The sequence below is a fragment of the Giraffa tippelskirchi genome, chromosome 12 (assembly GCF_054371585.1).
Source record: "Giraffa tippelskirchi isolate mGirTip1 chromosome 12, T2T-mGirTip1v1.2.pri, whole genome shotgun sequence".
In the NCBI taxonomy this organism is placed as follows: domain Eukaryota; kingdom Metazoa; phylum Chordata; class Mammalia; order Artiodactyla; family Giraffidae; genus Giraffa; species Giraffa tippelskirchi.
In genome coordinates, this window is record NC_137286.1 from 47079171 (window position 1) to 47103668 (window position 24498).

Below are 24498 nucleotides of genomic sequence, written 5' to 3' on the forward strand. Positions count from 1 at the left end.
CTGCAGTCACCATCTGCAGTGATTTTGGAGCCCAAGAAAATAAAATCTGTTGTTGTTTGGCCATTGATGAGTAGTAATTTTATTAGTGACTCAAACCAATAAGATACAAGAGGTGTCCCCAGAAGAGGATATAGCCTTCACAAGATCTAGAAAGCTTTCTTTCAAAAATAGTCCAAGAAAGTAAAGGGCCTTCACTGTATAGGCAGATACCTATACCTCAAAGGCAAAGGTCACTTATGGGCTAGGAGTGTTGACACAGCCAGACCAAAAAAATCTCCTTAAAATTCTAATCTATTTGACTGGCTGCCATGTGTTCCTTCTGGATAGTAGAGACTCTTAAAATATAGGAAACTCTTAAAATACAGGGGAAAAAAAGCCTCAGAAGATCAGTTATGTTTACATATCAAAGATGCAGGAAGAGAAATGCAAGATCCCTCTAAAGGGCTTTTGATCCTTTAAGGTCAGAATTCCAAAAAGATATTTTATCAAGCTGGTTTTTCTAGCTGCACATGCAAAACTAATTAATTTTTCAAAGTTCAGTGAGCACCAGTTTGGCCATTTTGGGGTGATGTTTCCTTTAATTTCCAATTAAGCAAGACCTTGTAAATATAATTCTGTAGGCACTTCTCTGTGTCTTTCATCTGAGAATAACCCATTGTGATGAAAAAAAATTAATCTACAGACAGTCTAAGAAACAAGTGGAAACTTTTATTTGGGCCAGTCTGGGAATTATAACCTAGGAGACAGTCTTTCAGAACACTCTGTGAATGTTCTACCCATGAAGTCAAAGCACAGTTATATAAGCTTTTGAGACGAAGGGTTATCTGTCAAGTGAGGTATTACTGACACTTAACATGATCTAGATCAGCTCAACAAAGTGTGTGGTGCCTACAGGTCATTGTGGCCCCTTAGGAGAAGAAGGAAGGTTATCTCCTAAGAAGCTGTGATCCTTGATATGATAAAGAAGGAATGTTATCTACTTAGGAGGCATGGTTAATGAAGATGCACAATACGCAATAAGGGGAGGCAGGAGGCCCAAACAGGGAAAGGAAAATTTTATATTTAATCTTTTCTCCTCTTGCCATTAAAATATGGATTTCATTTCATATCACTCAGTGTGTTTCCACCGACCAAAATCTTTCCAGAGTCTATCTCGTGAGAATAACCCAGGTACTGCTTCTTGAACTAAGTGTCAAGGAAAACCTACCCCTCCAGGGAAGAGTTTAATAGCGCCAAATCAAACTTTGCATAATCACCCAATAACAGGAGATCCAATAACCTCTCCCATATTCATCTGGACTCTCTGAGGAGGCAGATGGGCACAAAAGGTACCCAATCTCCAGTGTCTTGTAGAGTTAGGAGAAGTCTGCTCTGGGTTCCTCCTTCATCAGTCACCAAAACTGCTGACTGAAAGGAAAACAAAAATCAGGAAACCTCACAATCTAAGTTGTGAGTTACATTCTGTTTGGAGACCTCACTAGAGACTATATAGCTTGGGAGACACCTCACAGATCACTCTGCCGAACTGTTCCAAAGAGGTGAGGCAGGGCCAGGATACTTGGGAGTTTTTGCTGAAAAAAAAAAAAGGAAACACGTAGTCAAACATCAACGGATTATTACTAATCACAAAAACAGAAATCTCAAGGTTTAGTGTTTTTCTTGGGACCAGAAGGTGCAAGAGTCTGAGCTCATTAGAATTATTCCTTTCTTGTGCATCGTAAGGATCTAAAGCCAGTGCCCTGTTTTTCTCCATCGTGAATTCGCCTTGGGCTGCCCCCACTGGGGGCTGCTGCAGTGGCTGAAGGCTTGATGGCCAGCAGCGTTCATCATTTACAGAAATGACTCACAATATTTTTTTGTCCACAAGACCTGTAGACAGTAGGTTTTAGTAAGTCAGTAAAAATTCCAGAGCCAATCTCAGGTGGGATGGAGAGCCCCAGGGGAGGCCTAAGGATCCAAGTCTCTGCATTAGCGCTCCCGCCCAAAGGAAATTATTGATTTCTGGAGTTTTTTTTTTTTTTAACTTAATGGAGAGGTGCACTGTACCAACCCCTCCACGAGGAGGAAGTGGGGCCTGATCCTTAGCTACCAACCACACCCCAAATCCACCCCACACACTAACTAAGGCACCCCCAGGGGGATAGACACACTTTGGCAATGAGGCCCCTGCAGAGGCCCAGAGTGTGAACAGCTGCACAGAGGGCTGTGTGCTGTGGAGTCAGCACCTTAGGAGGTGGGAGGGGACAGAGAAGGAAGGAGTCTCAGGTCCTGATGGATCAGAAGAAGGAAGATGGGGAGAGGTGGTCAGGACACAGGAGACGAGAAAACCAAGGATGACAAGAAAAGAGGCAAAAAGTAAAAAATGTAGAAAAGATGAGAGAAGCAAGGGAAAGGGAAGGCGCTCAGTCGTGTCCAACTCTTTGCGACCCCATGGACTGTAGCCTACCAGGCTCCTCGTCCATGGGATTCTCTAGGCAAGAATACTGGAGTGGTTTGCCATTTCCTTCTCCAGGGGTTCTTCCCTGACCCAGGGATCGAACCCAGGCCTCCCGCATTGGAGGCAGACGCTTTAACCTCTGAGCCACCAGGGAAGTCCGAGAGAAGCAAGAGAAAGAGGCAAAACAGCATGTGGGAAAAAGAAAACAGGAGGGAGACAGAGCAGAGGAGGGGAAGGGAACAGAAAGGAGAGCAAGATGAATGAGGGAGGGTGTGAGGAGGGAGGGAGGGTGTGAGGAGGGAGAGAGGGAGCCAGGAAGAGGATGTCAGAGCTCGGCGAAGATACCTCCTGTGAGCAGAGGGGATCAGGAGTCCCCGGGCTGGTCCTCAGTCCCTACAGAAACACGGCGGGCCCAGTACCCCAGGTCGGCCACGTAAATCAGCAGGTTGATGGCTGTCAGGATGGCCACAGCCAGGCGCTGGTCCCAGGTGCACACATAGTTGGTAAATCTATGTTGACAGCTCACATCTCTGGACCTCTCGGGTTGCCCACCAAACTTTTCATCAAACTGGTAGAGCGGCCAGAGGACCAGAGCACCAATGTAGAGAAGGACGGACAGCAGGCTCAGCACCAGATGGAACGTGGAGGAGGAGATGGGCAGCCGGTTCTCATAGTTAGCCAGGTTCAACAGGATGGTCACGACCCCCAGGATGAAGCAGATGGCGTACACGGCCACACAAGACACCAGCAATGGATGGTCCATGTACAGGTAGGGATTGCTGATGAAAGGTAAGATGACACAGGCCACCAGTGTCTCTAGCATCTTGAGGAGGAATGGCAAGCTGCCTGTATAGCCGATGAAATCACCTGTCCATGGCCAGCCCAAGATCCAGATTGCTTCGGTGGCATAAGACACAGTAGAAATGAAGCAGAATGCAGTAGCAGCAATGGCGTGGTCCCGGGAGGGGGTGTGAGGCAAAAACTGAACATAGGTAGTGGGGTAAATGATGGAGACCAAGAGGCAGAAGAGGGCGAGGTAGCAGGCATGGCAGAGAAGAAAATCCCCCCAAAAGAAGGAGAAGCGGTGCTGTAGTGCCAGTGATTCGATTATGAGGATGATGAAGGTCACCACGAAGCAGAAGCACAAGATAACAAAGGACCAGTTACTTGTGGGCACCTTCCAGCTGTCCAGGCTGCCCACTAGTGAGATGGCCACGCAGGTGGAAAGCAGCTGCAGTGTTCGGAGGAAGTAGCCCATGATGGCCCAGAAGTCCAGGCCTCAGGAAGATTACATGAAGGTCACGATGGTCATGCAGGTCACCTTCACCAGTATGAGAGTGGTCGTGGCTGAGGACCCACCGGAGAAAGATCCAGCTTCGGAGGCGGATTAAGTCAGTTGCCAGGGAAAGGCTCAGGGCCCTGCAATGGCTGAGGCTCAGGATCTGTGGAGCTAGAACCACTGGCTCAGACACTCGGGTGACAGCACAGCCGCTCCCCACCCGTCACCCTTGGCCTTGTCAGGAGACCTGTCTTATCCCAAAACTCCCAGCTGGGTTGGGTCTGGCTTCAAACCATGAACACAGTTTTGCCCTTTAAACTGTGTCATTATCTACAGGAACACAGAGTAGGATGGCCTTTATCTAACATCCCAAGCCTTTCAGGCTCTGAAAATTAAAGTATTAAATAATTCATTTAGTAGCAGAATTTGACCTAAACATGCACGAGATAATTAATGATCTTTATTTATTTCACTTGGGGTTTCCCCCATAGCTCAAGGGTAAAGAATCCACCTGCAATGCAGGAGCCTCAGGAGACGCGGATTTGATTCCAGGGTTGGGAAGATCCCCTGGAAGAGAGCATGGCAACCCACTCTAGTATTCTTGCCTGGAGAATCCTATGGACAGAGGAGCCTGGTGGGCTACAGTCCATAGCATTGCAAAGAAGCGGACACGACTGAAGCAACTTAGCAAGCATGCATGCATTCATTTCATTTAGTGTGAAAGTTCAATTTAAGCAGTTGCATAAATACTAGTGTATTTAATTGCAAAGAGCTTTCAGTGTTATGTCATATAGAGTGGATGCACCAGGTTATCTATCTGGGGCTGAAAATTTCTGAATTCTGGAGCATATCTCAATTCTGACTCCAAAGCTTTCAGAAAAGAGACTGTGGATTATACTGCTAACCCCATTTTACAAATGAGAAAACTAAGGCTGGAGGACTCAAGTGACTTCCCTGAGGTTAAAAGCTGAGGAGTGGGAACCCAGATAGCAATGCCAAAGCCATGGTTTGAGCACTTTGCTCTACAGCCCACATGTCAGCAGGGCCAGTGGGTAGGAGCCCAGGGCCAAAGTTCGGGGCTCTGGGACCCAGAACACGCCTTCAGGGCCATGGGCTCCTTCCACAGCAAACTAAGACACAATGTCCCGGCCTCTCCTCTCTGCAGCCATCACTAGATGGAGCTGTCGTCTGAGGGGACACAGTCCCACTCTGAGGAGGGTAGCCTCAGGGGTGAACAGGGAGGAGCCATGGGATGAGAGCAAGGCGTTGGGGACATGAGATGACATGGGAAGTAGGGACTGTTGTGAATCCCCTCCCCCAATTTTGCCTTCACATGTGACTCTTCCCCACTGAAGAGGGGAGACCCCTAACCCAGCATGACTCTAAAGTGGAACGTCTTTGAAGAACCACAGAATAAATTAATATAATGTTTGACTCTTAAGCTGCAAAACTGCCATCCAGATGGGAGTCTGGAAAGATCTAGAAGTAGTCCTACCTGAGGGAGGATTCTCCTGACCTAGGAGACTGCTTAGCAGCTTTCAAGCTGGGAAGAAGGGATTGGAAATGAACAAGGATACTGTGCCTGCTGCTGATGGGGGGCCTTTCAGGGCATCCCAGGGAGGGGGTAGGGATGGACGGATGATCGGCCAATTTTGAAAGAGGAGGCTGGACCCCTGGAGGTGACAGCTGTGAGAATGCTCCTGGGACAGGGGCCGGGGTAGGGGAGTAGAGTGGAGATGACTGGGGGGAATTCCAGGGTCCCAGTGGCCCTGAGGCAGCCCAGTAGGTATCTTCTGACCCAGAAGGGATGCAGGCATGGAGACAACCTTCCCCATGGAGGAGGGGCCTGGACTGGAACTGAGACAGGAGAACAGGGGCCTAAAGGGGTTTCAGGGCTGTGACAGGGGCACATGGTCAGAGTGGCAGGGACCCTGGAGACTACGGAATTGCCCAGGTCACCTGCCCAAGACAGTCCTGCCAGCCAGGGCTGCAGTCCTGCTCACACAGGGGCTCCTCCAGAGTCCAGTGAGTGGGAGGAGTGAGGCCCCTCCCAGCCTGCCCCCTCCTCAGGGACAGCTGCCCTGTTTCCAAGGGACTGTTTGCTGAGAGGCCCCCAGGGCTGAAGGGCCAGCACCCTGAGCCCCTGCTAGCTTCCTGCCATCAGGGGCCTTGTCTCCTTTGTTAATAATAAACCCTGGGACAAACTGAGGCTGGAAAGAAAACAAAGCAAACCTGAGAACCTCCCTGGACTCACAAAGCTTCTTGAGCCCCAATTGCCAGTGGAGCCCTGGAGCCTGCGGGCCTCCCAGTGGGCACTGCCGGGGGTGGGGGCGGGGCACTGGGGTGAGGGAGGCAGGGGGTGTCATGCTGTTTGTATCCCAGTTTGATCCTGGCTTAATTACCTGAACTCACCCTGAAATTCCACCTAAGACTAAATGACAGCTTTGGATCCTTCTCATGTCACAGAGGGAAGGCTTGGGGAAAGAGTGGCATGGGGGTTCCTGCTGCGTGACCCTGGGTAAGGCCTTTGCCCTCTCTGGGCCTCAGTTCTCCCACTTGGAAAGAAGAGCTTTGCCTGAGTTTCCCAGTAGCCCCTCCTCCACTCTAATCTGTGAGTCTGGACATGGTGCCCCCATCAGAGCACAACCTGGATGTGGCTGAGCCCTGCCTGCCCAGCAGCCAGGCGTGTGGACTGGAAGACAGGGAGCCGGGAAGGTCATGGTCAGGACAGAGGAAGGAGGAGGAGGTGCCAGAAGGGCAGAGAAGGTGGAGGGGAGAGATTGTGGGAGACCCCTCAGAGCTGGATGAACCTGGCAAGTTACTCACCAGAGCCTTAGTTTCCCCATCTGTGCAGGGGGCTTAGTATCTACTTTACATTAATTAAATGTATGAAAGCATGTGAAGGGCTTATCAGAGGCCTGGCACATGGCACCCTCAATCCATGCCAGTTACCTGTCCCCCTCCCCCTCACAGAGGACCCAGAAGGCCCTGGCTCCACTCTGGATGTCAGCACATGCAGCCTGATTTGCTGCAAATCAGGGGCTGCAAACCAGCTTGTACTGGAGGTGGTCCAGGGATGTGTTTGGTTTTCCTTCACAGTGTTTTCAGAAAGAGATGATAGAGAATCAACATTATTTTTTTCCTTAAGTGTTTGGTAGCTGTACAGTGCTCCAATTTCACATGAAAATCCAGATTTCCAGCTCCTTTTCAAGTCTCAGGAGATCTGGTTTCACTGGGCTGCATTCTCTAAAAAGGAGCTCACTGGAGCTGAGCAGCTGCTATGTCCTTTATATTGTTTTTCATTCTCTGTTTAATTTTCTATATTTTCTTATTCTCATGTATAACTGAAATGACATAAAGTAGGACTATGATCATCTCCCATGTGCCTGTTTTCCCCTCTTGGATGTGGCCAGGCTTCCTGCCTGCTCACAGAAGCATCCACTCCTCCAGCCAGGGAACATCCATGTCCTCAACCTCGTGTACAGCCTTCAGCAAATTTCACATGCTCTGACATTACATTTGGACATGTGTGTACATATATGCACACAAGTTTATAAGGCCTATCTATATATCTTTTCCAGTTTTATATACATGAGAGTATTGTGCACATGGCATCTTGCTTTTCCACCACGCTTGAGAGGTGCAGCTGGTCCTTTCCAGGGGCCCTAGTCCTCTCCATCCCCTTTACTTACAGGCATTTGGACTGACCCCCCTTCTCTAGATCAGTGGACCCTCCCCTGCGAGTCTCAGACACTGGGGGACACAGGATATGACAAGGGGTCCTGGGATCCATGTGACCACCATAGTCTAGAGCAGGAGGTCGGCAAGCTTTTCTGAAAACTTTAGAAAAAATATGACAAAGAATTTATTTTTCATTTCTTGAAATTCATCTTGACTTTCTAGGGTTACTGCAGCAAATTATCACATGCCTCATGGCTTAAAACAACAGCAGTATGTTCTCTCACAGTTCTGGAGGTCAGTGTTTTGAAACAAGGTGTCAGCAGGGCTGCTCGGTCTCTGATGCCCCAGGGAAGGGTCCCTCCTTGTCTCTTTTAGCTTCTGGAGGCCCCTTAGCCATGTTACCCAATTCAGGCTTGTCTGCTTATCCCTCGAGAAGCCAAACACGGAGAGACCAGTGTCGGGCTTTGTCTGGGACAAAGTGCTGCTCCTCTGCTTTGAACACAATCATCACCCACGTCTGTGCGTCAGCCTACGTTGGGCGGTGGGTTGCAAAAAATACTAATGAACTTTTCTACCATATTTTGTGGACCACCTGTGTACGGAGGACTGGCGTTTTTATGGTTTAGTAGGTTTGAGGTGGAAAACCAAGTCCAATAATAGCCAACTGTCTGTCCTCTTGCACTCAGACCTCCTGCAGGGAAGCGCCTTGTTGGAAATCTACCCCCTCCCTCCTCCTTCCCCTGTAGTGGACACACCCTGGCCAGACTGAGTGTCCTGTCAGGTCTTAAAGGGAGACACTATTTCAGATCCTCTTCTTCTCATGCTGGGCGGGGGGTGGGGGCACTCAGGCTCTGCTCCAGGTTAGAACTCCCGTGGTGTTAGAACATTAGAACTCTTCTTCGGTCCAGAGACTGGGGGAGGGGGTACAGACCTGGGCAGCCCCTGCCTGGGGCATTAGGATAGGAACCACAGAGTTCAGGGTAGATTCAGTTCCATAAGAAGCTGACCCTCTCTTTTCCCTCCCTCGCCTGCAAAGACTCCTCTGTAAAGGGGGCAGGCTTTTCACAGTTTAGTTTCCTTTTTGCCTTTAATTTAGTGCCCTTGTTGGAAGAATTTTGCCTTTCAGTGTCCTATTACTGTTACTGTGGAGAAACAGGAAGACCTACGCATGCAGTTCCCTCCCACTTACCAGAACTTTGACAAATTAGTTTTAACTCCAAATAGTGGAGGAATTTAGAGACCCATTCAGGGGCCACTGTTCTTCAGAATTGAAAGCAAACTGGGCCAGTCTGTATTGCAATTTTAAAAAAAGAAACTTTTTAAAAACAAGGTCATATCTCTAGTTTTGCCAATCTGCCAAGATGTGTCCCAGTGGACTTCTACAAAGTCTAGAAATCCACTGGATGGATGTAGACACCCCCCCACCACTTCACTTCACTTGCTCCCCTAGAACAGATAACAAACAAACATACACATTCCCCCTTGGGTAGAGACTGGTACAGAGTCTCAGAAAAGCCAGGTCCCACTCCTGTGCTGTCCAAGTTGACCCCAAAGTTCCAAAGGGCAAAGAATATTCCCAAACAGCTGGGAAGGGGAGCTCCCAGGGTGCACACCTCTCTGCTCACTCAGTCAACAGGTCCGCTGCTCCTTCAGAGGCCAGTTTCCTTCTCTCAATAGAAAGTGAAAGCAGGCTGTGAGGAAGGACTCGGGAGGGACAGGGCGAGTTCAGAAACTAACACGTTTGGCAGCTACTGGCACATCCCTGAAGATCCTCACTGGGAGCAGCTGGCGCCTCGACCTTCCCAGACGCACCACCCTTGTCGCCCCTGGAGGAGGGGAAAGGGCTGGAGCCCTAGGGACGTGACTGCTGCCTGGATGGCCAACATTGTCACCCAGCTCAGAAGAAGAACTCAGGATTGAGAAACAAGAGTTGGGTAAGTGTTTATCTTAAGGAAGTTGCAACCAGGGGAGAAGGCAGATCACTGTGCAAAAGAACTACAGCACTCCAAGGTTGAGGCGGGATTTATACAAGGAGGGGAACAAGAAAGGGATGCAGGCTGTAGGCTGCATTGCTGGGGGTGCACTGTGCTTCTACTTTTAGAGACTTTACATTAACCACGAGACACCTTCCTGGCTTTTAAACTTGAGTGTGGTCCTTACATTGTCCAGATCAGTGGGTCATTATTCTACAGGTCACTGGTCATATATTTCTAGAGAAAGAAGAACAAAGATAGAAACAGATAAAAACAGGCAGATCAAAACAGTCCATTTTTTGGACTGATCAAACAGATCAAAACAGATCAAAACAGTCCATCAAACTCCGGAGCTGTGTTTAACTATTCACAAGATTTTGACTGTAAAACAAGCAAGGTTTTAACACTATTGATGGTGTCTGACCATCACCATCACTGTGGCAGGAAGCTGGCTGGGGCTCAGGGTACTGGCCCTTCAGCCCTGGGGGCCTCAACAAATAGTCCCTTGGAAACAGGGCAGCTGTCCCTGAGGAGGGGGCAGGCTGGGAGGGGCCTCACTCCCCACACACACACTGGACCCTGGAAGAGCCCCTGTGTGAGCAGGACTGCAGCCCTGGCTGGCGGGACTGCCTTGGGCAGGTGACCTGGGCAATTCCATGGTCTCCAGGGTCCCTGCCACTCTGACCATGTGTCCCTGTCACAGCCCTGAAACCCTTATAGGGCCCCTGTTCTCCTGCCTCAGTTCAAGTCCAGGCCCCTCCTCCATGGGGAAGGTTGTCTCCATGCCTGCATCCATTCTGGGTCAGAAGACACCTACTGGGCTGCCTCAGGGCCACTGGGACCCTGGAATCCCCCCCAGTCATCTCCACTCTGCACCCCCCTCCCTTCACCCCAGTCCCAGGTGCATCCTCAGAGCTGTCCCCTCCCAGGGGTCCTGCAGGTGCCTCCTCTTTCAGCTCCTGCCCTTAAAAGGGGGCCGATCATCTGTCCAGCCCCACCTCCTCCCTGGATGTCCTGAAAGACCCTCCATCAGCATCAGACACAGCATCCTTGTTCATTTCCAATCCCTTCTTCCCAGCTTTGAAGCTGCTAACCAGTCTCCCAGGCCAGGAAAATCCTCACAAGTAGGACTACTCCTAGATCTTTCCAGATTGGCACATGGATGGCTGCTTTGGAGCTTAAGAGTCAAACATTATGTTAATTTGTTCTGTGATTTCTCCAAGATACTCCTCCTTGGAGTCATGCTGGGTTTGAATCTCCCTTTCCTTATGGGGAAGAGTCACATGTGAAGGCAAAATTGGGTGGAGGGGATTCACAACAGTCCCTACTCCCATGTCATCCTGTTCCCACGGCCTTGCTCTCACCACATGGCTCCTCCCTATTCATCCCTGAAGCTGCCCTCCTCTGGGCGGGGCTATGTCCCCTTAGATGGCAGCTCCTTCTAGTGATGCTGCAGGGAAGACAGGCTGGGACACGTGTGTCTTCAGGTGCTGTGGAAGGAGGCCATGGCCCTGAAGGGGTGCCCTGGGTCCCAGAGCCCCGAGCTTTGGTCCTGGGCTTCCACCCCGGGGCCCTGCTGTCATGTGGGCTGTAGAGCCAAGGGTTCAAACCACAGCTTTGGCATTTTTATCTGGGTTCCCATTCCTAAACTTACAATCTTAGGGGAGACCCTTAATTGCCCAAGTCTTACTGTTTTCATTGATAAATGAAGTTAGCTGTACAATCCACAGTCTATTTTCTGAAATCCTTTTGGGTCAGATATGCTTCTGAATTCAGAAACTTTCTGCTTCAGACACATAACATGGTGCGTCTACTCTATATGACATCATACCCCACTGGTGTCTAAAAACAATTTGTGATCAAACACATACAGTTTGGCAACTGTACTTTTGAACATTCACTTTCATTGAAATAAACAAAAATCATTAATTGTATCAGGTCTGCTCAGGTCAAAATTTGCTACCAAACTTTTTTTTTTTAATTCTTTTTCAATTTTGAGAATCATGAAGGTTTGTGATTGTAGAAGAGAAGCAGCATACTCTATATTCCTTTAGATAATGGCACCTAGCACAAAGAGATAAAAATATACACACAGTTTTGATGCCACCCCCAATTCAGCTGTAGGGTTTGGGATAAAACAAGTCTCCTGAAAAAGTCACCAGTGATGGGTGGGGAGAACCATTCTGGAGTGGCTGTGCTGTTACCCAAGTGTCTGAGTCATTGGTTCTAACTCTACAGGTCCTGAGCCACAACCATCACAGGGCCCTGGGTCACTTTCAGGCATCTGACTCAATCCATCTCCAGATCTGGATCTTTCTCTGGTGGATCTTCAGTGAGGACCACTGCCGCAACCTGTGACCGTGACCTGCCTGACCGTCACAACACCATGTCCACTAGGTCCACAGCTCCAGACCAGGACTACTTGGCCTTGCTGTGGTTCTGCTTCCGCCTGCTGCAGGTGTTCTCCAGCTGTGTGGCCTTCTGGCTGGTGGCTTACAAGGGCTTTCGGAAGTGGGGCGTAGATGTCAGGGCCATAGATACCAGGGCCATGCTCATCTGGTTCCTCTCTTTGCCCATAAGCCTCATCATCGTCATAGTCGAGTTATGTTATATCCAGTCCCACTTTCCTTTCTCGTACCACATGCCCCTCACAGATGCCTGCTTCGCCGCCCACGTCTGTCTCTCACTATACCTCGTCCAATCTATCTGCAGCCTCCAGTTTTTGTCTTATCACCCTTTCATAGACGTGGTCTACACTGCCCAATCATTCACCTACATTACGAGTTTCCTTTTTGGTGTAGAACTGTCCTGCACGTGGAACTGCTACAAGCTCAAGGACCTCACCTGCGCTGTGTACACCACGCAGGGCATGCTAAAGGTGCTGGAGAGCTTTGTGGCCTGTGTCATCTTCGCCTTCATCAGCAACACCTCCCGGCACCCGAAGGAGCCAGCTCACGGGTGGTGTCTGGCCATCTATTACATCTGCTTCGCCCAGGCAATCATGGCCACGCTGCTGAACCTGGGCAACTGGGAGTACAGGCTGCCCATCCAGGTTGTGCTGACCCTGCTCTCCACCCTCCTCTACTTCACTGCTTTGCTTCTCTGGTGGCTCTACCCAGCAGATGAGGAGATTAAGGCCGAGCCCAAGGGACTCTGGGACATGTACCTGTACGGGCTCATCCACTGCTCAAGCCGCAAGGACTATCGACTGGCTGTGGCCATCCTGACAGCCATCAACCTGCTGATTTACGTGGCCGACCTGCTGATCTCCACCCACTAGGTTTTTGTCAAGGACTGAGGATTAGCCCTCTTGTCAATGGAGGTTTCTATACCGAGCTCTGACACCGTCTTTCTGGCTCCCCTTCTCACATCCTTCCCCGTTCGTCTCTCTCTTTTCTGTTTCCTTCTCTCCATCTGCTGTTTGTCCTGTTTTATGTGTTTGCTCACACCCTGTTTTGTCTTTCTCTTGCTTCTCTCATCTTTTCTACATTTTCTGCTTTTGCCCCTTTTCTGATCATCCTTGGTTTTCTCGTCTCCTATGTCCTGACCTCCTCTCCCCATTTTCCTGCTGATCCATCAAGATTAGACGTCTTCCTTCTCTGCCCACCACCCCCTCCCACCTCCTAAGGTGCTGACTTCACAGCACATACCTCTCTGTGTGGCTGTTCACACCCTGAACATCCGGAGGGGCCTCGTTACCAAAGCAAGTCTGTACCCCTGCCAGTGCCTTAGTTGGTGTGTGTGTGTGGGTTTGGGGGTGGCATGGGTTACTAGGCATTGGGCCCCAATTTTCTGAGTGGACTGGGGGATGTACAGTGTTCCCTCCCTTCAATTAAAAAAAAAAAAATCTCAAGAGGTCAATTATTTCCAGTGGGCAGAAGTCTTAAAACAGAGACCCTGGATTCCAGGGCCCCACCTGATGTTCAGCCCCTATGAGATTGGCTCCAGAATTTTTGCAGGCTCACTAAACACCTGTTACCTAGAGGGCATCTTAGAGGAAGCCAGAGGTGAATGCCTTCCATCCCAACTACTCTCTAGGGAATCAAAAAAAGGAGCTGGTGAAGAACCCCAGGATCTTAAAGACACCTGTTTGCAGTGTTGGTGAGGGACAGCGATGTGGCCCTCCTGCCTCAGTGTTCAAAACAGCCTCTGCAGGGAGAAGAGCATGGCCACTGCAGCCTTAAAGGGGATGTTAGCCTGAGATTTTTTTTTTTTTTCAATCTTCTGATCAGGAGGGCAAAAATTACTGGGTAACCCTGTACTTAAAGGGAGAAGTTTCTTTTCAAATTTTCTTGGGCAGGTGGTTTGTGGGGGTGGGGGTTGCTGCTTCCATTGTCAAAGCAACTGCAGTGCTTGAGTGTGAGGGGACACACACTTGTGTGTTTCTGTGTGCCAGTTGCTTTCTGCTGCTGTTTCTTGGTTCTATGAGACTCAGGCATAATGTGATCTAGATCAGTGTATATAATTTTTAAAAATTCCCTGGAGCTTCTGGTTCCCATCATCCCTGATGTCAGTCATAGAGAAAAGGCTTGTCCCTTTGCTTATATCCACAATGTCGCTTTTAAATCTCAATATAATGATGAGAGAAACAAAATAAAAAAAAAAGTGAGAAAGACATTCACATATTCTAATTGCCCCAATTTGTCTAGAGCACAGAGAGTCCAGCCAATTTCCACCCTCACTCAAATCTGTTTCTGGAAGCCCTTCCCACTGACTCCCCCTACACTCCTGGATCAAAGCCTTGGGGTGTGGCCCAGCCTGTGACACAAGACGGGGGAGGGGGGTTCCCACCTCAATGCCAACATCCTGTCCCCCTAACTCTTAAAGGGGCCTCTCCAGAAAGGTGTGTCCTTGTGTGTATGCCCAGTGCACATGTGTGTGCATGGTGTGTGCCCATGTGCTCCCCTGTATTGAGACAGCAGCCCTTTGCAGTAACTGGTGGCTGTGAAGGCCCCACAAGTCTCTTGTTCTCAACCACAAAGCCTCAGAGCCCAGCACCCTAGTGTCACCAGGGCCAGAGGTGCCAGGAAAGTGGAATTGTGAGGGAGGTGCAGGGGAAGGCCCCCCACTGCTGCCACTCTCTCCTGTACTGGGATGAAGCATGTGATCTTCACCCAGGGGCAGGTGGGGTGGAGCAGGGGGCACTCCCAGGAGGTAGGCTTCATGGCAGACAAATCTTAAGAAGCATTGAAATAAAATTAACATCTTAAGAAAAGACAAGAGAAATTTAAACATAAACTTTTGGTTCAATACTGCAGAGATCACGTGAAATAAGCACTGAAAAGTGTCTGGTGGATGTGACCCATTGAAAGTCATTGACAGCCTTGCTTAGAGCTTTTTCATGAAGTCCTCAGGACAGAAGCCAGTGCATTGGAGACAGAGAAAGAGAAGGAAAGACAGTAAATATAGGTTTCTCCTGGGACAGCTAGTGTCTGTGAGGGGAAAGAGAGGGTCACAGTTGGAGAGCAGCCAAGGGTCAAGGGAACCTAGATGATAAGTTTGCAAAAGGCCATTTACTATTGCTTGACTTTAACCCAAAGGAACATCCAAATACTGATCCAAGGTCCAAAGGGGGAAAATATTTTTTAATGCCCAGTACATGATAAAATGTGAATCATGGTGACAGTGTATGAAATCATTTATGTAAATAGTAAATATGCTAACTTGTTATCTAGCAGTCTGAATGGTCCAACTTTTTTGGAGTCAGAACAGGAAATAAAGAGAAAGAGGGTAAAGGTTATTAATGTGAAGAAACTTGTGATTATCACTCCAGAGTTACTTACTTCATGAACCCAGTTCTTCTGTACAGTATACTGGACAGTAGATGCATGCGGCTATTTAATTTTTTTAATCATATCCTTTTATTCTATTTATTTATTTATTTTAGCCAAGCCATGCAGCATGTGGGATCTTAGTTCCCCAAACAGGGACTGAACCTGTGCCCCCTGCAGTGGAAGTGCAGAGTCTTAACCACCAGGGAAGTCCCCTAATTTTTAACTAAACAAAATGGTTGATTCAGGTCAGTTTCATTTTTATCTAGCAATTTCTTTTCTGCTCTTGTTAATTGCTTATTGAATTTCCCCTTGGGGAATAGTCTAAAAATACCTATTTCCTTAAAAACAATCAGTCCCTCTGGTAGGCTGGAAAAATATTTCTTGCAGAGATAAACTTGTCAACTCCCATATCCTGTGAATGTTATTTATTTGGAAAAAAAAAAGATCTTTGCAGATGTGACTGAATTAAAGTTAAAGTGAACAGAGAAGCGTTGCCCACATCAGGCGACTGTGCTGTGCAGCGACAGATGAGTCACTGGCCTAAGGGCTGAGCACCTCCAAGGGGACTCCGGTCACCGGTCCAGCCTCACCCTTACAATAATCCTGGGCTGCCTGTTCATGCAGAGAGAGGACACAGCCCTGCAGGACATGTCCTAAATAGCCCACTGCAGGGATGAGGGGCTCCAGGTGAGGTTAGGAACCCCAGGGATTGAAATCCAAGTTCAAACTTTGGAGAAGGAAATGGCAACTCATTCCATTATTCTTGCCTGGAAAATTCCATGGACACAGGAAACTGGCAGGCTACATTCTATGGGGTTGCAATGAGTCAGACACGACCGAGCGACTAACAGTTTCACTTTCACTTTCATGACACCAAACTACTGTGCTTTTCACTGGGGGTGGGGGGGAGGGGGCACTGCTTTATAACAGCAATGCCTGCTATTCGTACCACTGAACCAGCTGATGTAGGTGGTGCCACTTGGGAACCAGGTCTGGGAGAGTGGGGATGTGTAGCCTGACCTCTCAGGGTTCTCTCCTGCTCTGGCTCTAGAGTTTAGGGTCATGACCTCTGTTGTTATTATTATTATTTTAATGAACTTTGGAAGCTGTTGGGTTGGGTGGGGCTGCCCGTCTGGCTGTGAGTGGCCACCAGGGAGAGCCCTTGGGTCATCTCTCCCCGAGGCTGACTTGCAGGTAGAACCAGCCTGAGCAACACTCTGGCAGGAGGTGTGAGGGGCTTGGTCTTTAACATGGGTAGGGGGTGGCTCTAGGGATCCTTAGATGCCCTCACTCAGCCACTGAGCTGAGGCTCAGGGCTGCTGGGGCATGGTGCGGCCTGGCCTGGAGGGTGACCCCAGGTTCCCTAACTCCCAGCCCCTAGTTCCTTCCAGGGCTTCAGGCTTCCTCGAAAGGACAGGAACCAGGCTTCCCAGAGGAAAACCTTTCTGGAAGGAAATCTCTAACCCGACCTTCTGCTTTGGCTCTGCAGTTTGGATGTCCCCAGGGGAAGGAAAAGCTAGGGAAGCCTCCTTACCTCCCAGGTGGGTGCTGAGGTGAGCATCAGGACCCAGAATGTAGCATGTGCCATGGCACCAGCCCTATCTCGATCTCCATGCCTCCTGTACAGCCAGCTCTCAGTGGAGGAAGCACAGTCATTGGGGAAGGCACAGGGGCTTCCATCTCCACGTCTGAGTCTCCAAGACTGGAAAGTCCAGGGGCCCTGGGAAGAGGGGGCTGGGAGGGACCAGGGGTCTCTGGCACTCCTCCCCCATCTAGCAGATGAGGAAATGGACTCAGCAGCATTGAGTGTCCTCCTCAGGGGGGACGGGGCAGGTTTGTGCAGAACGAGGGTGGACGGGGCAGAATCCCAGCCTGGAGGATGCTGCTTCTACACTTGTCACAAGCAGCATGGGACCGTGGACAGACAGCCGGCCTGGGGACAGGACACCTGGGTCCTGTCTCTGACTCTGCCACACACAGGGTGACTCTGGACACATCCTGCCCCTCCCTGGGGTCCAGCTGCTCCTCCTCTATGATGAGAGGGTTGGATTAAGCAGAGGACCTTTACACTCTCTTTTGAGCTCCACAGTGAGGGGACTGGACCAGCCTTGGAATTGTGACAAATGACCCTTAACCTCTTGCCCCCACACACAGGAAGGATGGAGCAGCCGCCCTCATGAACAGTGAGCCCCTCGGGTGAGCCTGCCCTGGGGAATTCTTTTACTAAAGCAGAGAGGCCCCTTCATTCTCCTGGGAAGTGAGGTCCCAGGGTTGTTTTCAATTTGATTTAGGAAAACAGAAGAATATGAAAATCCTGTACCTAGACTTACAGGAGTAAATGCACACTTGCTTTTCTCAATGAAAAAAAAAAGTTAATCACTAGTCAATCCAAGAAAGAAACTGAAAACTTTATTCAAGCCAACCTGACAACTATAACCCGGGTCTCAGTTTTTCAGGAAACTATGAGAACTGTTCTGAAGACATAAGGCAGGAGACTAGTATGTATGTGATTTTGGGGAAGGGGAACATGCAAACAAGCACACAGCTTGGTAGCGGCTTACTGTTCTTCCCAAGGAAAAATACTTTAGCTAGTGGCTTTCGTGCTTTTCTAAGTATGGGAAGATGCAAGAACTGAGTTCATAAAAATTTCTCCTAAAAAACTATCGCTATCTGAGGGCAGGTTCTCCTGGTTTGCCCAGAGCACAAAATGCCTCATCCTGAGTTTCCCCCCTGAATTCCTTCCAGGATTGACTGTAGGTCAGTGATCGCAGTGGCTAATGACTTGATTCTTGTACAGCTGGGTGGTGGGCGACACTCTTTACTGCACAATCCCCTTCCTTTTGATCTTAATTTCAAGCAAGGTTTGGGAGGCTTTTTGGGCCAATTTGTCCCAGGGTTCTAGGAATGCTCATTCCAAAATCAATCCAGGATTTTGTTGTTAGGCCGCTGAATGCGCTTTTACTCACCCAGTCCTGGTAACAGTAGCCAAATCCTCTGGGCCACCTGCCTTACTAGTCTGTCAGCTCTAGGAAACGGCTCCCTCCCGTTGCCTCTTTTCTTTCTGTATCCAGTCACACTATTACAGTCATGGATCTTATAGAACTTTACATCAGATCAATCGTTTCAAGTCATTTGGTCATCATTATTGTTTATTATGGGCTCAATCACTCATTTGTTAATGCAAGAAACAAGAGTCTTGTAAAATAGGCAAAATAAAGTAACACAGCTAGTGACATTAATAAGGTCCTAAGTAAGTAAGTAGTGTTACCTTCTAAGGAGTTACATGTGTGCACCAGAGCAACTCATCTTTATGTTTGAGCAGGTATTTCTGCCCTTGATGGGGGCTAGTTAACACATAATACAGATGCATAAAGCATACTAGAATGGAGGGAGGAGGCCAAAAAAGACAGAGAACATTTTTATCTTTAAATTTTTCTTATCTTGCTTTAAAATATGAATTTTATTCCAGTCCTTCTCAAGATTTCCCCGTGATGTGGACTGCCTCCTGGGAGCCCTCCCCACCCACCCTACCTGCCTCTGAGTGAGAATCACATGCTTCCTCCCAGTACAGGAGTGAGTGGCAGCAGAGGGGGGTCCTTCCCCTCCCCTCCCCCACAGCTCTGCTTGCCTGGCTCCTCTGGCCCTGGTGACACCAGGATGCTGAGCTCGAGGCTTTGTGGTTGAGGACAGGAGATTGAGGGGCCTTCACAGCCACCAATTACTGAAAAGGCCTGCAGTCGCAATGCAGGGAAGCACATGGTCAGACCCAGTGTACACACATATACCTGCACTGAGCAAACACATAGGCACACACTTTTCTAGAGAGGCATCCAAGTGCTGTCATGGCCCCTTTAAGAGTTAGAGGAAAAGATGTTGGCACTGGGGTGGAGCCCAACGTCTTATGTCATAGGCTGGGCCACAACCCCAGGCTCTGGTCCCGGTTGTGGATGGGAGTCAGTGGGAGGGGCTCCCAGAGACCTAGCTTTGGTGAGGGTGGGAATCGGCAAGGACCCTGCTGAGCTCTAGACAAATTGGGCGCAATTAGAGTATGTGGATTTGGTTCTGGAGTTTTTTGTCTTTGTCTTTTTCTTTCACTTTTATAATGAGATTAAAAAGCTACGTTATGAATGTGGAAGAAGGGACAATGCTATTCTCAATGATGGACAGCAGGGGCTAATGGGAACCAAAAGCTCTGGGAATAAAAAAAAAATTGTATGCATTTTATAGATCTCATTATGCCTGAGTCCCAGAGAACCAGGAAGCAGTGGCAGAAAGCAACTGGCACACAGAAACACACATGTGGGCTCCCCTGGTGGTGCAGTGGCTAGAGTACACCTGCCAATGCAGGGCACATGGATCCAATCCCTGGTCTGGGAATATCCCACGTGCAGCAGAGTGACCAAACCCGTGCGCCACAACTACTGAAGCCTGTGTGCACTATAACCAGTGCTCTGCAGCTAGAGAAAGCCCACTCACAATAGCAAAGTCTCAGCACTGCTAAAACTCAATCAATAAATAATTTAAAAAAAAACTCTTTATAAAAAAAAAAGAACTGTGTGTCACTGCACACTCAAGCAATGCAGTTCTTTTGACGATGGGAGCAGCAACTCCCTCCCCTCTCCAAACAACATGCCCAAGAAAATTTGAAAAGAAGCTTCCCCTTTAAGAACAGGGTCACCCAGTAATTGGAATGAAAGCTGACCTTTTCCAGTACTGTGGCCACGTTTGAGTTTTCCAAATTTGCTGGCATACTGAGTGCAGTACTTTAACAGCATCGCCTTTTAGGACTTGAAATAGCTCAGCTGGAATTCTATTACCTCCACTTGCTTCATTTGTAGTGATGCTTCCTAAGGCCCACGTGACTACAGACTCCAGGATGTCTGGCTCTAGGTGAGTGATCACACCATCGTGGTTATCTGGGTCATTAAGTTCTTTTATTGTATAGTTCTGTGTATTCTTGCCACCTCTTCTTAATATCTTGTTTTTGTTAGGTCCATACATTTTCTGTCCTTTATTGTGCCCATCTTTGCATGAAAATTTCCCTTGGTATCTCTAATATTCTTGAAGAGATCTCTAGTCTTTCCCATTCTATTGCTTTCCTCTATTTCTTTGCACTGATCACTGAGGAAGGCTTTCTTATCTCTCCTTGCTATTCTTTGGAATTCTGCATTCAGATGGGTATAGCTTTCCTTTTCTTCTTTGCCTTTAGCTTCTCTTTTTTTCTCAGCTATTTGTAAGGCCTCCTCAGACAATCATTTTGCCTTTTTGCGTTTATTTTTCTCAGGGATGGTCTTAATCACTACCTCCTGTACAATGTCATGAACTTCTGTCCATAGTTCATCAGGCACTCTGTCTATCAGACCTAATCCCTTGAATCTATTTGTCACTTCCACTGTATAATTGTAAGGGGTTTGATTTAGGTCATATCTGAATGGTCTAGTGGTTTTCCCTACTTTCTTCAATTTAAGTCTGAATTTGGCAATAAGGAGTTCATGATCTGAACCACAATTAGCTCCCAGTCTTATTTTTGTTGACTGTGTATAGGCCTTTTCCATCTTTGGCTACAAAAAATATAACCCATCTGATTTTTGTATTGACCATCTGGTGATGTCCATGTGTAGAGTCGTCTCTTGTGTTGTTGGAAGAGGGTGTTTGCTATGACCAGTGTGTTCTCTTGGCAAAAGTCTGTTAGCATTTGCCCTGCTTCATTTTGTACTCCAAGGCCAAACTTATGTATTACTCCAGATATCTCTTGACTTCCTACTTTTGTATTCCAGTCCGCTATGATGAAAATGACATCTTTTTTTGGTGTTAGCTCTAGAAGGTCTTATAGGTCATCATAGAACCATTCAACTTCAGCTTCTTTGGCATTAGTGGTTGGGGCATAGACTTGGATCCCAGTGATATTGAATGGTTTGTCTTGTAAACGAACAGAGATCATTCTGTCATTTTTGAGATTGCACCCAGGTATGGCATTTTGGACTCTTTTGTTGACTATGATGGCTACTTCGTTTCTTCTAAGGGATTCTTGCCCACGGTATAAATATAATGGTTATCTGAATTAAATTTGCCCATTCCAGGAGTCAACAACAAGATGGTGGAGTTGAAGGATGTGCGTTCATTTTCTCCTGTGAGAACTCCAAAATTGGCAACTCACTGCTGAACAACCATCGACAGGAGAATGTTGGATCCCACCAAAAAAAAAATACCCCACGTCCAAGCGCAAAGGAGAAGCCCCAACAAGATGGTTGGAGAAAATTTAGAGTCTTTATTTATTTCACCTAGTGTGAATGTTCAAAGGTTCAGTGCAAAAACACCAATATGTTTGTTTATAAGGTGCTTTCAGACCCTTAGAAAAAAGGGTTTGAGAAAAGGGATTGTGGATTGTACTGTGGATGACTTCTATATTGTTTTCCATTCATATCTTTGTGTGGTTTACTTCTTCTCATGTATGCATGCATGCTAAGTTGCTTCAGCTGTGTCCGAGTCTTTGCAACCCTGTGGACTGCAGCCCACTAGGATCCTCTGTCCATGGGATAATCTAGGCAAGAATACTAGAGTAATAAATACATTAAAAAAAAAAAAAGAATTCTGGAGTGTGTTGCCCTCCTCCAGGAGATCTTCCTGACCAAGGATTGAAACCATGTCTCTTATGTCTCCTGAACTGGCAGATGGGTTCTTTATCACTAGCACCATCTGGGAAGTCCCTTCTCATGTATAATTGATATAAAGCAGGACTATGATCATCTCCCATGTCCTGGTTTCCCCTTTTAGGCATGGCCAGGTTTCCTGCCTGCTCACACGAGCATCCACCCTTCCATCCATGTCCTCAACCTCATGTGTAGCCTTCAACACATTTCACAGGCTCTGAAATCATATGTAGAAACATGTGTACATACCTTCACATACGGTTTTAGGTGGTATCTGTATCTTTTTTTCTGTTTTATAAACATGAGACAATATCATGCACACGGCATCTTGCTTTTCCACCACACTCGACAGGTGCAGCTGGACCTCTCAAGGGGCCCTAGTCCTCTCCATCCCCTTTACTTATTTGCTTCCCTCCTCGTTCCTGTGGGTGTTTGGACTGACCACCTTTCTCTAGATCAGTGGACCCTTCCCTGTGAGTCTCAGACACTGGGGGACACAGGATATGACAAGGGGTCCTGGGATCTATGTGACCACCATGCTCTAGGGCAGGAGGTCAGCAGGCTTTTCTGAAAACTTTAAAAAATATATGACAAAGAATATACCTTTTATTTTTGGAAATTCATCTTGATTTCCTAGGGTTACTGCAATGAATTATCACAAGCCTGGTGGCTTAAAACAACAGAAATGTATCCTCTCACAGTTCCGGAGGTCAGCATTTTGAAACAAGATGTCAGCAGGACTGTGTTGTCTCTGATGCCCCAGGGGAGGTCCTTCTTTGTCTCTTTTAGCTTCTGGTGGCCCCTTAGCTGTGTTACCCAACTTAGGCTTGTCTGCTTGTTCCTCAAGAGGCTGAACACTGAGAGATGAATGTTGGGCTTTGCCTGGGACAAGTGCTGCACCTCCGCTGTGAACACAATCATCACCTACATCTGTGCATCAGCCCATGATGGGCAGCGGGTTGAAAAATATACTAATAAACGTTTCCACCAGTTTTTGTGGATAATCTTTGTAAAGAGGATTGGCAATTGTCCGGTTTAGTAGGTCTGAGAGTGAAAACAGTGTAAGTCCAATAATAGCCAATGGGCTGTCCTCCTGCAGAGAACTGTCTTGGTGGAAATCCAACCCTACCCACCCTGGAGGACACATCGAAGACAAGCTGAGTGACCTGTAGGTCTTAAAGGGAGAGGCTACTTCAGACCCCCTTTCTTCCTCATGCTGTGGTGACTCTAAGACTGTGCCCCACCCCCATACCAGAACCCCTACTTCTTCCAGAGAATCGGGCAGGGGGGTGCAGACCTTGGGGCAACCTCTACCTGGGGCATTGGGATAGGAACCACAGAGGTCGGGGTGGATTCAGTTCCCTAAGAAGCTGTCCCCCTCTTCTCCCTCCTTTGCCGGCAAAGACTCCTCTGTAAAGAGGGTAGGCTTTTCACACTTAGGACTTCCCTGGTGGCTCAGAGGTTAAAGCGTCTGCCTCCAATGCGAGAGACCTGGGTTCGATCCCTGGGTCGGGAAGATCCCCTGGAGAAGGAAATGGCAAACCACTCCAGTATTCTTGCCTGGAGAATCCCATGGACGGAGGAGCCTGGTAGGCTACAGTCCACGGGGTCGCAAAGAGTCGGACACGACTGAGCGACTTCCCTTTCCCTTTCCCTTTCCCTTTTTCACACTTTAGTTTCCCTTTTGTACAATTCATTTAGTGCCCTTGTTGGAAAAATCCTTATTATGAGTAACAGGAAGGCCCAAATATGGAATATCCTCCACTTAACCAGATCTTTGACAAATCAGTTCTAACTGCAAAATAGTGGAGTAATTTAGAGACCCACCTGGGACTACTGCCTTTCAGAATCAAAATCATATGTAGGCCAGGCTGTATTGTAATTTAAAAACCTTTTTTCTTGGTTACAGGGTCATAGCTCTAGTTTTGCCAATCTGTCAAGATGCATCCACTGAACTTCTAGAAGGGATGGATAAAGACACTGCCCACCCCCCCAGCCTACCCCCATCTCACTTCACATCACTCGCTCCCCTAGAGCAGATTACAAACAAACAAACCAATTCTCTGGGAGAGACTGGTACAGAGTGGCAAGCAAGCTATTTCCCACTCCCGCGGTGTCCAAAATGAAAGTGTTAGTTGCTCAGTCATGTCCAACTCTTTTGAGACCCCATGGTCTGTAGCCTGCCAGGCTCCCCTGTCCATGGGATTCTCCAAGTAAGAATACTGGAGTGGGTTGCCATTCCTTTCTCCAGGGGATCTTCCCAATTCGGGGATCAAACTCTCATTTCCTGCATTGCTGGCAGATTCTTTATGTCTGAGTTCCAAAGGGCAAAGATTATGTCCAAATGGGTGGGAATGGGGGGCTCCCAGGGTGCACACCCCTCTACTCACTCAGTCAAGAGCTCAGCTGCTCCTTCAGAAGCCAGTTTCCTTCTCTCAACAGAAAGTGAAAACAGGCTGTCCACAATGAGTGGGGAGGGACAGGGAAATTCCAGAAACTAACAAGTTTAGCGGCTATAAAACTTACCTGTAGGTCCTCCCCACCTTCCCAGCAGCAGCCCCCTCATCAACCCAAGTGCAGCTAGAGGGGCAGAGACTAGGGGACCTGACTCCTGCCTGGTGTACAAAGGCTCTGATTGTTGCCAGGCTCTGACTAGTCTGCTGAAAAGCCAATACAGAGAGGTAAGTGTTGAATGAAAGAAAAG

At 48.2% G+C, this 24498-nt stretch overlaps 2 protein-coding genes and 1 non-coding gene across 6 annotated transcripts; 1 reads left to right on the top strand and 2 right to left on the bottom strand.

The window, feature by feature from the left end:
• Positions 1–52: 52 nt before the first annotated feature.
• Positions 53–24234, bottom strand: LOC145528922 (myeloid-associated differentiation marker-like). Of its 4 annotated transcripts, none has more exons than XM_081548123.1 (3): positions 24185–24234; positions 2783–3856; positions 53–1571 (listed from the first exon to the last, which is right to left on the bottom strand). In XM_081548123.1, the coding sequence occupies exon 2, from the start codon at positions 3693–3695 to the stop codon at positions 2802–2804; it is 894 nt and encodes a 297-aa protein (XP_081404249.1). In that variant the 5' UTR covers positions 3696–3856; positions 24185–24234; the 3' UTR covers positions 53–1571; positions 2783–2801. The 4 variants fall into 4 exon arrangements, 3 of the variants coding, with proteins under 3 accessions (XP_081404249.1, XP_081404248.1, XP_081404246.1); XM_081548122.1 differs by having other exon boundaries at positions 2783–3887; XM_081548120.1 differs by lacking the exon at positions 24185–24234 and adding an exon at positions 9011–9072 and having other exon boundaries at positions 2783–3887.
• Positions 2519–2591, bottom strand: TRNAW-CCA (transfer RNA tryptophan (anticodon CCA)). Its single transcript has one exon. It is a non-coding gene; the product is annotated as a tRNA-Trp (tRNA).
• LOC145528921 (myeloid-associated differentiation marker-like) lies at positions 9105–13987 on the top strand. The gene is made up of 2 exons (XM_081548119.1): positions 9105–9331; positions 11609–13987. Exon 2 carries the CDS (start codon positions 11757–11759, stop codon positions 12648–12650), a length of 894 nt encoding a protein of 297 aa, XP_081404245.1. The 5' UTR covers positions 9105–9331; positions 11609–11756; the 3' UTR covers positions 12651–13987.
• Positions 24235–24498: the final 264 nt, after the last annotated feature.

Bases quoted from the DNA above. Each gene is read 5' to 3' on its own strand.
- LOC145528921 (XM_081548119.1), top strand. From the start codon at position 11,757: ATGTCCACTAGGTCCACAGCTCCAGACCAGGACTACTTGGCCTTGCTG.
- LOC145528922 (XM_081548123.1), bottom strand. From the start codon at position 3,695: ATGGGCTACTTCCTCCGAACACTGCAGCTGCTTTCCACCTGCGTGGCC.